The following is a 12,948-nucleotide window of genomic DNA, read 5'->3' on the forward strand; positions in this document are numbered from 1 at the left end:
AGATCCATCATCGAATCCCTTTAGAACCATCTGATTGTGATCAGATTAAGCGGCTTGCACAAATCAAAGGTAGATGCCTTCAAATAGGTGATCAAATCATCAAGATCCATTGGATTGATTTGATGATCAGAATGATCCGGCCTCTAGATAAATGACTGGAAAACTTAAGTCCATGATCAGACCATTAAAATTGGTCGGATCAAAGATCAAGCCGTTCAATTTGGATCGATGATCGGACCGTCAAGACCCTTAGATCGATGATCAAGTAGTACAACTCGGCGCAATCGGGCCGAAACTATTACTCATGACTTCTATCAGGTGACCGATCGTCCATGATCATTAAGAGATCTAGAAACCTTTAAGACCGACGATCCTCGTTGATTCTCGGAGTGTCGTTCTTTTTATCGAGCGCGCGACTTTTCAAACCTCAAGCACGGACAACGATTTGCCTTCTCGCCAAAAATTCGAAATTTTACCAGGTCTTCAACTCTATCGAGCTTCAACGAGTAAGCTCCAACCTTTCCTAGAGTTTGGATAAAACGAGGGTACCAATCCGAGCTTCGGATTTACACGGACCCCTCTGAGCTTCAATCCGAACAAGCCTCCCTCCGATCTTTGGAAAGCACAGGCAAGACGTGAATATGCATGACAAACTCCAACTAAGACCCAATAGTTCGGCGCAAGGACGAGAATAAACCCTTGATCCTAGAAACTACTTCATTGACCCAAGAGCAGCCCGAGGAAGTGCCCGGGGTGTTGGTGGTGGTGGGGGGAGCAATACGTTAGGGGTAAAATCCATCCCTCCAATAAATGCATGACACGTGGCCTTCGCGCCAAACTTGAAGGGACCTAACTAGCCTATTATCGATTAATGTGGAAAAGGTCCTGCCATCTCCAATGTTTGCAACTCCAAGTATAAAGGAAAGACCCTAAGGGAGAGATTGTACCTAGCACGAAAACTTTCCTTAAAGTGCTCTTACGTTGATAGAAATCGAGTTCCATTAGAATACTTGGTAGTCTCCAAGATAAACATGGAAACCGACTCCTCAGGGAACTCGACCATTGAGGAAAGACTCCAATATAGGCAAGTATTCTAAACTGCTCAGGACTCCACCTCTATAATAGGACCCCACGCTCAAATGTACGTATCTAATATCTAAGAGCATTGTTATGTACTCTGCTTCTCTACTATTTGGATTCCCCGCTTGTTGCAGATTACTGACTAGAGCGTCGGAGGTTCTTCTTGGAGTCCAAACACCGTGACCTCTAATGTGTGTTTTTTGAGTGCAGGACGTGCATGGAAGTTCTACCAAGGCACATCCAATCGAAGCAGATTTTCGCGTCAACAGCCCATCTTCCTAATAATCATTGCTTTTACATTTTGATTGGCTATCAGCCTCTGCGATTGAAACAACTCGTAGATAATTCTGAATCAAAGAAAGAGTAGATGGTTATGCAATAAGAAGAAGATGCCAATCTAAAACCTCATGATGTCGGTGTAGAGGTGGACAGTCAGAGGAGCAAAAGCCCCCATTTTCTTGCAAACCATCATGGTCGCCACACCAGCCCCCTTTATACTAAATGTGGTAGCCGAAGGAAAAATTGGGGAAGTGATATATCCGCCCCTTTTCATTACTTGGGACACCCACCTGCAGTGTATCTACGACTACAAAGGGACTGTTGTATTTCACATGGGAAGGATTCAAAGGATTTGATTGCCAACATACATTGCAGTTGGGTGTCCCAAGTAATGAAAAGGGGCAGATATATCACTTCCCCAATTTTTCCTTCGGCTACCACACTTAGTATAAAGGTGAGAAAAAATATGGAATATGAATAGTTGAAACAAATATCCACAAAAAGGGTTATTTTTCTCTTATCATTAAAACACGCACAAATCTTAAAAATGTGTAGAAAAAAAACCATATTGCCCTTTCTAACACCATCAGAGCCCAATTAACCTCCTCGGATTTTGTAGAAGATAGTACACCTCAGTCAATCTCTTCGATTGGGTTCAAGTTATTTAAAAGTTGTGGTCAAATGACTAATCGGACTGGTCGACTAGTGAATAATGTTGGCGTCCTTTTATTGAAGACCAAGAAGGAATCGACTACCTTAAGCAACAATGGGTCGATCAGGAGTTAACGTAGGTCAAGTAAAAAAATATTGTCGGTTTTGGATCTAAGGTTATCATTAGTGGGTCCATATGTAGGAACTGATGGACTACCATAATCAACACGGCACTAGTGGAAAAGACATTGCCGGTATGTTAAATAACGTTGCCATTCTACTATTGTTTCACTCGGGAGCAAAATTTTAATTATTTCAAGGAACGGATCGACTACCTTAATTGATCTCAACCATTCACTTGATAGGTCATCCGTTGCATCTCTCATGGATTTTATGTAATGTCTAGTTGTTTACATGTGCATACACCAAAAAAATCAATTTGCCCCACATTATTGGAAGATCTTAATCGTTCATTTGTTTGTTAGGCTCTGACTAATAGAGTTTCCTTTGGAGGGCAAGGGAATTTATTGTTCTTAACAATGTTATCGGTCTTAATAATAGGGTTTCTTTGGAGGGTAAGGGAATCAATGTGTATTAAATGTCAGCTAGGGTCTTTTTCCCTCCACCTATTCGTACTTGTTTTGATGATAAGACGAAACGTGCCTTTGTCTCTGTGGATAGTTAAAGCATGCCGTATTTTTCTCTATAAAGGTGGTCATTAAAAAAAACAAAAGGGGCTGGCCCGAGGAAGGAAAGGAAGTGGTTATATCACTTCACAAACTATGTTTCTGAATATAGAGAAGGAAGAGCAGACGGGTGGGGCCCACCATTAAAATCATGCAGCGATGAGCAGGTAATCAGTTTCACCCCATATTAAAGGACGGTAGCCCACGTCCGTGAGTCATCCTCGTAGTTTGGTACGTCTGAGCCTCGGGGGCAGTGCATCAATAGGGTCGCCAACCTCTGCCAACTAACTCACTACAAGTTCAAGTAATGGGGCGTTCCGAAGAACATTGGGGTATGAATATAAGCTGCTGCAAAAGTAACCGAAATATGGGAATTGATACATTCGCTCCCTTTTCTTCCCCAGGCCACCCCCTACAGTGTATTTATGACTGCTTCCGTTACACCACCTCCTCTACTGTACTTGTGAGTTGTGAGCCTTGTGACTTGTGAGTCTGTGAGTACTACTTTTATGTCAGGAGATCCACTTCGGATCGGATAGTTAAAAGTCGCTGTTTTTCAAATCTCTTTATCTGTTGGATTGGATTTGGAGTATACTTTGCCCGTTTGGATGCCGAGAAGATTTGGATTTGGATTTTTCACACTGTTGCATTGTAATTTAGATCGGATCAAATTCTTGGATTTCTAATTCAGCAGCTGACACTGAAAAAAATTCGATTTCTAAATATGCTGTGGAAATAAAAAATTGAAAATCCACAAATGTGGCAGTTTCCTTCACCCTCTTTGCTCCTCAACCTCTCCTCTCCACTAGGAAGTACTCCCTTCCCTCTGTGTCTCCCTCTACATGAGCTGCCAGATCTATTCAATTTGTATTCAATACTCAATTCCAAATCCAAATACAAATGGGAGGTATCCAAACGGGCCCTTAGTCTTCTAAGAATCCATTTCAAATTGGGCTGTCCATTGGAGTGTCCTAGGGCAAGCACAAGCACAAGCATGACCGGTGGATGTGAGGGTGAGCCGGAGCAGGGACAAAGCAAAGGGCTAGGGACATAGGGGTGACTCAAGACTTAAGAAAGATGAATGAAAAAAATACTAAAAATATGAATCATTCGGAAAAATGCATTTAGCTTATTTTTATTAAAATGCCCTTGAAATAATGCGCATGTTTATCAAAACACTTGAGCGCATAAATCATTTTCCTAAAATAATAGAAGGTATTTTTATAAAATAAGATAATAAAATCAAATTTTGGACCGTCTCACATGTTTTTGTTATTTGTCTGGCTGGAACCGGTAATAATTTTGAATCTTATGATAGGGTTTTGAAATGTGGCCATAGATCCTAATAATGTTTCTAGATCCTACCATTCATTCAAAAAATAAAAGGTGTCTAGATCATGTCCCTGCTCCGTTTGGATGCCGGAATTTTTTTGGTTCTTGGGACTTTTGTGGAGTTTCCGCAGGAAACCCACGTTTGGTTGCTAGTTATATAGGGCAAAAAAGAATCCCACAAACCAAAATAACCCCGCACGAAACTCAAAGTTGGAAAAAAAATCCCAGGAACCAAAATAATCCCGCACGAAATCCGAGGAACCAAAATAACCAAAAGAAGAACTTTTGTCTTCCCAACAGTTCAAGCAACCAAACAAAGGGATTTTTATTTTACCGGGAGTTTTTTTTTCCCACCATAGTCCGGTCAACCAAACATGGGATTCTTATTTTACCGGGATACTTCCAGGGAGTTTTTTTTCCCACCAATATCCCAGGAAGTTTTTTGTTCCACAAAAGTCCCAAGAACCAAAATAATTCTGGCATCCAAACGGAGCAGCCGGCGCTTTAAGTACGGATTCGGAATTTTGAATGGTCCATCAATTTGTCTGGTCCATTGAAACCCCTACCTTTTACACTAAAGAGGGCGGCTTGGGAAAGAAAAGGGGGTGAATAATCATTTCAAAAACATCGACGTAAATATGTGGGGCCAACTGAATACACAAGGGCAATTTGGTCATTCTACTCAAGAACCCTCTTCGTCACCCTCGAGGCAAGACCACAAGCATATCCACAAGATCTATACCCCCACATCCTCAATCTATATCCACGTGTCATAAAGTACGACACTCCCAAAGCCCCAGTCAAAACTCTCTTATGAAAACTCCAAAAGGGCATTATTGTCATTCCACCCATATGAAAACTCCAAAACACAAAACCCCATAACAGTCTCTTCTTCTCTTTTGGATTGGTAAAAACCAAAAAACCAAAAGCCTCTGGTCTGAACAGAGATTTCTCAGAGAGTTCAGTTATCAGCCAAGGAGCTCGAGATGGATTCCTTGGCGTCTTCAATCGGAGTTTCGGTTCCCGTTCTCCGATTTCTCCTCTGCTTTGTCGCCACAATTCCGGTGAGTTTTCTCTGGAGATTCGTTCCCGGAACCCTAACGAAACATCTCTATTCAGCGATTTCTGGAGCGATTCTTTCCTATCTCTCCTTCGGATTCTCTTCAAATCTTCATTTTCTCGTTCCGATGGCGATAGGTTACTTGTCTATGCTTCTTTATCGCCGGAGATCTGGATTCATTACCTTTTTCGGCGGATTTGGATACCTTATCGGTTGGTGAGTTTCGGATCTCACTTTCTAATTCTGTTTCGGTCTCTGTTTTATTGTTTTTAATTTGGAAAAGTTGATTGTTAGTCTCAGATCTAGATTAGTTTGAGAAAGATCTTTCTTTTTTATTTTTTGTTTTTTGTTTTTTGTTTTTCCTTTGATCTGCTGTTTTCTTTTCCGATCCCTTTGGAGTTAGTGTCGCTTGAATTTTTTGTTATTTTTGAGGTTTAATTTCAGGAATTTGCTATGGAATTTCGCGGGTGGCTTTTACATGAGAGAAGAGCCACAGAGGCTCACTTTTCAGTAGATTTTGTCTTATTCTGCTGTTCTCTCGTGCAAAAGTTAGCCGAGAAATTCCCTAGCAAATTCTGTTGACTGATCTTTCTTTATAATTCTGTGTCGGTCTCTGTTTTTTTCTTGTTTGTAATCTGGAAATGTTGATTGTTAGTCTCATATCTGGATTAGTTTGAGAAAGATCTTTCTTTTCTCTTATTTTGCTGTTTTGCCCCTTTGATCTGCTGTTTTCTTTTCAGATCTCGTTGGAGTCCGCGTCTATTGAAATTACTGTTGTTTTGAGGTTTAATTTTAGGGATTTGGTAGGAAATTTCGTGGAAAAGCATTTTGCGGCCGACTTTTGCAACCTTTCCGCAAATTTCGCTAGCAAATACCTTAATTTCAAGGTGCTATGTTGAATGGGCGTGTTTTGTGATTTTGATCCTTCATTACCTCATTGCGATGGTTATATGCTTGGATTCATATTCAGCATGTCAATGTAGTTTGACAAGAAGCATGAATATAGATAGACTGAAATGAAGCGGGCATAAATCCTGGAGAAAGTATCTTCTATATGGCTTCTAGATTGGTTCTTGCAACCTCTAGCCCACCATAGATTCTTACTTTCACAGGAAAAAAGTGGAAATAAGGCTCTTATTACAGCTTCTATTTCATTTTAGGAGAGGATGTGACGTGAAATTTTCATCCTTGCACAACTGGCTTAGTGGGAAGAAACTCCTTATTTTCATAGTTTTGCAGCTTCAATAGATTTGTCCTAGTTACCGATAAAAAATTCAACGCAAGCATTTCATATATAGCTTCTCATTGAAAACAAAAATTCTTCATATATATTAAATTTTGTTGTAAAATTTGTGGAAAACTGCACACTAGTGATCAGTAATATAATCAGCTTGCTTTGCTGACTTTGTTAGGCTGTGTTACTTTGGATATTTGCTCTTTTTTGTTGTACAAAACACTTTTTTATGCAGATGCTAAATCAGAACTAGTGCAGGGCTGCACATTCCACATTATAAACTCTTAATGGTGGATTTTGGACTTAAGATTGCCCATTTAGTTACATAATAATGTTATGGTTAAATTTGCTGCCCTATTATTCCATTGCCATCATGTCACAGCTCTAACGTTGATTCTTTTAATCTGCTAAGAAATATAACAATATCTGCTGTCTGTTCAAAATAGAATTATTCAACACTCAAAGCTTCTTACTGGTATTTACATTATGTGTAGCCATGTATACTATATGAGTGGTGACGCATGGAAGGAAGGAGGCATTGATGCAACTGGTAATATTATTTGATGTTCTTGTACTTGTTCGCTATTTCCTTGAGTTGGTTTAATAAATGAACATTCTCTACTTTACATGGATTATTTAATGTCCTGCATGTTGTCAGTAGTCAGTACTAAAAACTAAGAAGTTTTGGTTACTAAAATAGTTGAGCTTGGAGATGGTTAAGGCATAAGAAGTTATGTAAACAATTAGTATTGGACAGCTTAAAAAAAAAAACCTTTACATATGGGTGATTTGTATGGGTAATGGATATTTATTGTCAATTCAGTGTGAACATATTTGTTTAAAAGAAATAGAAAATGTATACATTTTGATAGATTTGGAAGGAAGCATGGAAACTAGAATTGAAAATCCCGTCAGACAAAAAATCTGATCAAAGAACACAATCAAAGGCAAAATGGAAAGCAACTACAAGAATCGCAAAAGAGCAACACAAAGAGAACACCCACGATTAACATGGTTCAGCACAATGGCCTACATCCACAGGTGAGATCACTACTTCCACTATTAGAGAAAACATAACAAGATTACAACCGGATTAACACAATCCCGTACACCTATAACCCCCTTTGCTCTTCCATGGACATCCTTCTCTCTCAAAACGCCTCTTTCTCAACACAAGAAAGAAAACCCCTTTTTACACTACAAAAGAAAACCACATGAGAGACTTAAGAGAAAAACTCTCACCCACCCTTTTTCTCTTATCTCCTCTTCTTCGATAGACAAGAATAAATGTCAAAACCACGTTTGGGTTCTTCTCCTCCACCTCCCTTTTTACAAGAGATAAGCCTTTTTCTTTTCTTTTCTCATACTTTAAAAGAACCCATATTGCAAAGAGAATAATCGTGTACCTTTTTTAAATTTTAAATTCTCACCATTACATGACTCCATGCATGCAATTCAGTTTTGAAACTGTCTTGTAACTGTTTTGGGAATCAAGACACCAACACAACAATCTCCACCTTTGCTTGTTTCACAACCATCTGGAGATCAAATATACTGTGTTCACAAAAGCACAGTTCTGTACCTTCTCTGCACATGAGGTGATGGGAACTTGATATCCTAGACCACATTACTGTCCTTTTTTTTAATGATGCCGCATTGCCGTCCTCCAATCTGAATGAGTCCCCTGCACTCGAATTTCTAGAAATAACAACTTTAAACAAACATGAGAGCTCCTTTAGCTATTGGACATTGCACTAGGCATCAATCCACAAACAAACCCGATCTCTTGTCTTGACCTATTGGTCATTTTTTCATCTTATTAAAGGAATAATTAAAGATGAGCTTTGCAGAGCAGTTGGCTCTTTAATAAAGTTGAGGATTCCAGATGTCATGAGGAAAAACCAAGTTGGACCTAGAGATGAACTATTATTACCTCTTCTTTTTTCCATTTCCCAATATTTGGCCAACGCTAAACCCAACCTATATCAGAAGGGATTATCGCTTGTAGGTGTGGTCACTTTCTAGATGACTCACTCGTGAAAGATAAATTGGGAAACCAATAAGATCCTTGGAGAAGGCTTGTTGCAAACCTAAATCGTAGATTGATGAATTGTTGCCCTTATTGCCCATGTTTAGGCACCACATTCAACCCCCTTAGAGTTTGTTGGTTTTTTTATAATCTTGTTTGCCCATTCAAGGTTTAAGTTGAAGGAGAAAAATACACTCATTTGAAGATATTCAGATTAGGGGTTGGGTAAATGGTGGCGTTTGATAGCATTGAGAATGATTTGCTTATTTTAGTCTTAATAAGGGATTGATAGAATCATATTCTTTTGGCATGATAGATAGATGGTGGCTACTGGAAAACCCCTTGGTGTGTATTTCAAAATCTTTGTAGGCAAACAATTTACTTGATGCCAAGGGTTCGGGGCTGGTGGGATGATATTGGGGACACTGCTGTTTTTAGCTTTCTAGGTAAGCATTCCCAATTTTTTACCAGAAAATATGAACCCTATCATGAGTTTCTGTATCTTCAAATGTAGATGTTATATGGTTGTATTTTTTTTTTCTTGTTGGATGATTTCAATCCTCAACTTAGCGAGTTGGAGGTGTTTGCTTCTAATCAGCTATCTAGGAAGTTATGACACCATGAATGAATGAATCTCTTGGTAAAGTGGTTGGATTCAATGAAAAAACAAAGTGGATGTTGACAATATCCATAGCTGAGACCTAAAATCCAGCTTGTACATTGTTGAATACTACCCTCCCACTCATTGTGATGCATGGGCACCACATTTGGTTCCCCTAGAGGTCGTTGGAAAAATCTGTGAGATGAGAGGTGTAAAGGGTGAGAGAGAGGGGAGAGTGACAGGGAGAAAAGAGTGAGATAGAGATAGAGAGAGATAGTGTCATTGTTAAATAATGTAATATTGCTGAAAAGAGGGAGCATCAAACTACAAATCTAATTTTACAGAGAAAGTACGAGAGTTATTTCCAATGCCTCCAGAAGGGTAGAAGGATCTTTTTTCCTGTTCGACATGACCCGACTAGTTTGAGTTCAAAATGGGTCTGATCAGTAGTTGCGGAATTAAACTCAATTTAATTGGTATTTTTCTCTAAATAGAATAATATTTTCACTCATCATCCCAACATTTGCTTTTCAAAAAACGACAATAAAGTAAAAGAGCTACTTGAAAGAATTTCCCATTTAATTAAATGAACTTCATATTGTGCAAGTGTACAACACAATATTACTAACCACTTTCCTGATTGGATGTTTATAGTATTTGGAATATTCTATTTAATTAGTGTGAAATAAAGTGAGTAATGCTATTATCAGTATATAGTAGTGGGGATATCAGCTTCCATTCTTTGATCAATTGAGAAACGTATTCCTACTATAGAGCACGTGGCAATGTTAGGGTTAAGGTCGTGGGTGTTTGAAAGAATCCTAAAACGTGAGTTTTCACTTCTTTTTTCCCACCCATAAAATAATTTCATAGAGGAAAACTCTGTCAATTCCATAAAATAAATGCTATCAATAAAATCAGTAGCTGGAAAGAGTCTTACTATTACTATTTCATCTTATACGTATAGGTTAATGGTGAATCATTGCTATCATCTTTTTCCAATATAGGAGCTCTAATGGTGTTGACGCTGAAAGTCATTTCATGTTCAATAAATTACAATGATGGGTTACTGAAAGAAGAAGGCCTGCGTGAGGCACAAAAGAAAAATCGATTGCTTCGGCGCCCATCTTTGATCGAATATTTCGGTTACTGCCTCTGCTGCGGCAGCCACTTCGCTGGACCAGTTTATGAAATGAAGGATTATCTTGAATGGACAGAAAAGAAAGGGGTGAGTTTAGGAGCATGTTTGCCATATGCATTTGTATATTTTCTCTTGCAAAATTTATAATTTCCCGATTAATTCTTTTCTTCACTTTCACAGATGTGGAGCCCTTCGGCAAAAGCACCATCACCTTCACCTTATGGTGCTATGCTGCGTGCTATTGTTCAAGCCGCTATATGCATGGGAATTTACTTGTATTTGGTACCACATTATCCACTGTCCCGGTTTACTGATCCCATATACCAAGAATGGGGATTTTGGAAACGGTTGAGCTACCAATATATGTCTGGCTTTACAGCGCGCTGGAAGTATTATTTTATCTGGTCAATATCTGAGGCTTCCATCATCATTTCTGGTCTGGGGTTCAGTGGTTGGTCAGATTCTGTGCCTCCTAAGCCCAGATGGGACCGTGCGAAAAATGTTGATGTTCTTGGTGTTGAATTTGCGAAGAGTGCGGTCGAATTGCCACTTGTGTGGAACATACAAGTTAGCACTTGGCTCCGTCACTGTGAGTGTCTGCTACTATCTTGCACATACCCTTTTCTCAGTATGAGATATGTAACTTGGCATCAGTTTGTAACTACCACCCAACATCCACTGACCTTCGGTGTGAACAATTAGGCCCTATTCATTTAAGATTATGCCAACCGATTGTGAGTCCAAAACCAATTATTGGACTCAAATTTACATTTAATTTTGAGTCCAATAATTGGTTTTGGACTCATAATCGGTTGGCATAATCTCAAATGAACAGGGCCTTAGTAGAAGCTGCTTAATCTTTGTTGGGTGGTAGTTACATACTCACATGTAAGGACTACTTCCTAAAACTAATTTACCTTGGGAACCTCCAGGCTCCAAGTGAGCAGGTGGTGGTCCCCACATAACAATTTTCTGGTTGCACTGAAAAAGTTGAGGAGGAAACCTCAACATATCTGATTGTTGTGCCAACCATTTTCTGTAACTCATATCAATATTGAAAAGTTTTTGTTGTAACAATGGAAGGTTGAGCGAAGTACTGCTGATTTGAAACACTCCAAGACGAAGAAGAAATTACCGAAAATGTCAGGATGCATAGAAATATACAGTACTATACTACTATGTAGTTAGATTTGTGTTTTCCATGTGATCTAAGATTTTGTGTTGTTTAGATGTTTATGAAAGGTTGATTCAGGAAGGAAAGAAGCCTGGATTCCTTCAGTTGCTGGGGACGCAGACTGTTAGTGCTGTTTGGCATGTGAGTATAAGTTACCATTATGCCTAATTGGGAAATGCTCTTATAACCATGATGAGGGAGTAGTTATTCTTGTATCTTCCATACTGAAGATCTCTAGTTCATTACTTCATTACGCATTTGAAACAGCGATCTTTCGACCTATTGTTCCTATTGCTTTCCCCTTCTTTGTTTCATGTGGGCAAAAGCTGCTGTTAATCATATGATTTGTGGTGGCGTTACTAAGATGAAAATTTGTTCTTATTTATATAGCATTGCGCCACCCATCTGATAGTTATTTATTTGCTAATTAAATTGCAGGGATTATACCCTGGATACATCATATTCTTCGTTCAGTCGGCATTAATGATTGCGGGTTCAAGAGGTATCCTTTCCTTAGTTGCGAGTCCTACTTCGAAAGAGAGTTGCAGAATTTTCTTAGGGGTTGCTGGTTTCCTGGATGCATATTTTTCTGATTGCATTTATTTTCTTTTGGTTAATGAGCAGCTATATATAGATGGCAACAAGCTATTCCCCAAAAATTGGGTTTGCTTCGGAAGGCACTGGCATTTTCCAACTTTGCTTATACACTACTGGTTCTTAACTATTCCTGTGTTGGTTTTATGGTAAGTACAGATTGCAGAGGTTCTTTCTACTTCAAATTCTTTGCAGGAAACCAATTTTTTTTTATTATGCCAGCACAAACATGTCTGCTTTCCCATTTTTTTGTTTTCCTTCCACCATTTATTTGGAGACTGTTGTGAAGTATCATTGGTCATTTAGAAAGATTTGATCACTTAGGCCCTGTTTGTTTAAGATTATGACATCTGATTGAGAGTCCAAAACCAATTATTGGACGATTCATATTTGAGTCCAATTATTGGTTTTGGACTCACAATCGGCTATCTTAATCTTAAACAAATAGGTAGTTGTGAATTATCATCTTTAGCCCAATAAAATTTCACTAATTAGCACTCACGCTTTAAAGAGATAGTGAGAACCATCTTATTAATTCTAATTTTGTTTTCGTGGGTGAAAGGTGTTGAGCATGCACGAAACTCTCGCATCATATGGGAGTGTCTATTATGTTGGCACTGTTGTTCCTATTTTGTTGATCCTCCTGAGTTACGTTATCAAACCGGCAAAGCGCTCCTCCAGTTCGAAAGCTCGGAAAGATCAGTAAGAAAAATCAGGTGTAGAAGTTTGTCTTGTTCTTCGTCTCTCTTACATGATTCTGCCCACATGTAAACTTCTATACACACAATTGAATTACCAATTTATAATCACAAGGTTTTTCTAGTTTTTTGATCTCATATATTTTCTAATTTATAAATTGACGCCATGGATATTCATCATATATTGTCTTATCGGAATGTTCTGGCGACTGATCTCGAGAAAGTTTCTTTGACATTTCGGAGATGGTGTGATCAATTGGAGCCCTGCTTATCATGATCTAATATTTTGATGATTACACTGTGTAATAAGGATTACTAAAAAAAAATTAAATAATGAATTTTTTAACTATAGATCCCCAATTCTTTATAGTATTTACCAATTAGTGGTT

At 38.6% G+C, this 12,948-nt stretch overlaps 1 protein-coding gene across 1 annotated transcript; it reads left to right on the top strand.

The window, feature by feature from the left end:
• Positions 1-4,901: 4,901 nt before the first annotated feature.
• On the top strand, positions 4,902-12,697 carry LOC143876871 (lysophospholipid acyltransferase 1-like). The gene is made up of 8 exons (XM_077378556.1): positions 4,902-5,304; positions 6,817-6,872; positions 9,960-10,180; positions 10,274-10,682; positions 11,323-11,408; positions 11,706-11,769; positions 11,892-12,010; positions 12,424-12,697. The coding sequence occupies exons 1-8, from the start codon at positions 5,015-5,017 to the stop codon at positions 12,565-12,567; spliced, it is 1,389 nt and encodes a 462-aa protein (XP_077234671.1). The 5' UTR covers positions 4,902-5,014; the 3' UTR covers positions 12,568-12,697.
• Positions 12,698-12,948: the final 251 nt, after the last annotated feature.

Source organism: Tasmannia lanceolata, unplaced genomic scaffold (genome assembly GCF_043159265.1).
Source record: "Tasmannia lanceolata isolate RefF3 unplaced genomic scaffold, GAP_Taslan_0.1 ptg000002l, whole genome shotgun sequence".
Classification (NCBI taxonomy): Eukaryota; Viridiplantae; Streptophyta; class Magnoliopsida; order Canellales; family Winteraceae; genus Tasmannia; species Tasmannia lanceolata.

Coding starts and splice junctions, on each gene's coding strand:
- LOC143876871 (XM_077378556.1), top strand. CDS start 5,015: ATGGATTCCTTGGCGTCTTCAATCGGAGTTTCGGTTCCCGTTCTCCGA. Junction 10,683..11,322: donor TAGCACTTGGCTCCGTCACT/GTGAGTGTCTGC, acceptor TGTGTTGTTTAG/ATGTTTATGAAAGGTTGATT. Junction 11,770..11,891: donor AATGATTGCGGGTTCAAGAG/GTATCCTTTCCT, acceptor GTTAATGAGCAG/CTATATATAGATGGCAACAA.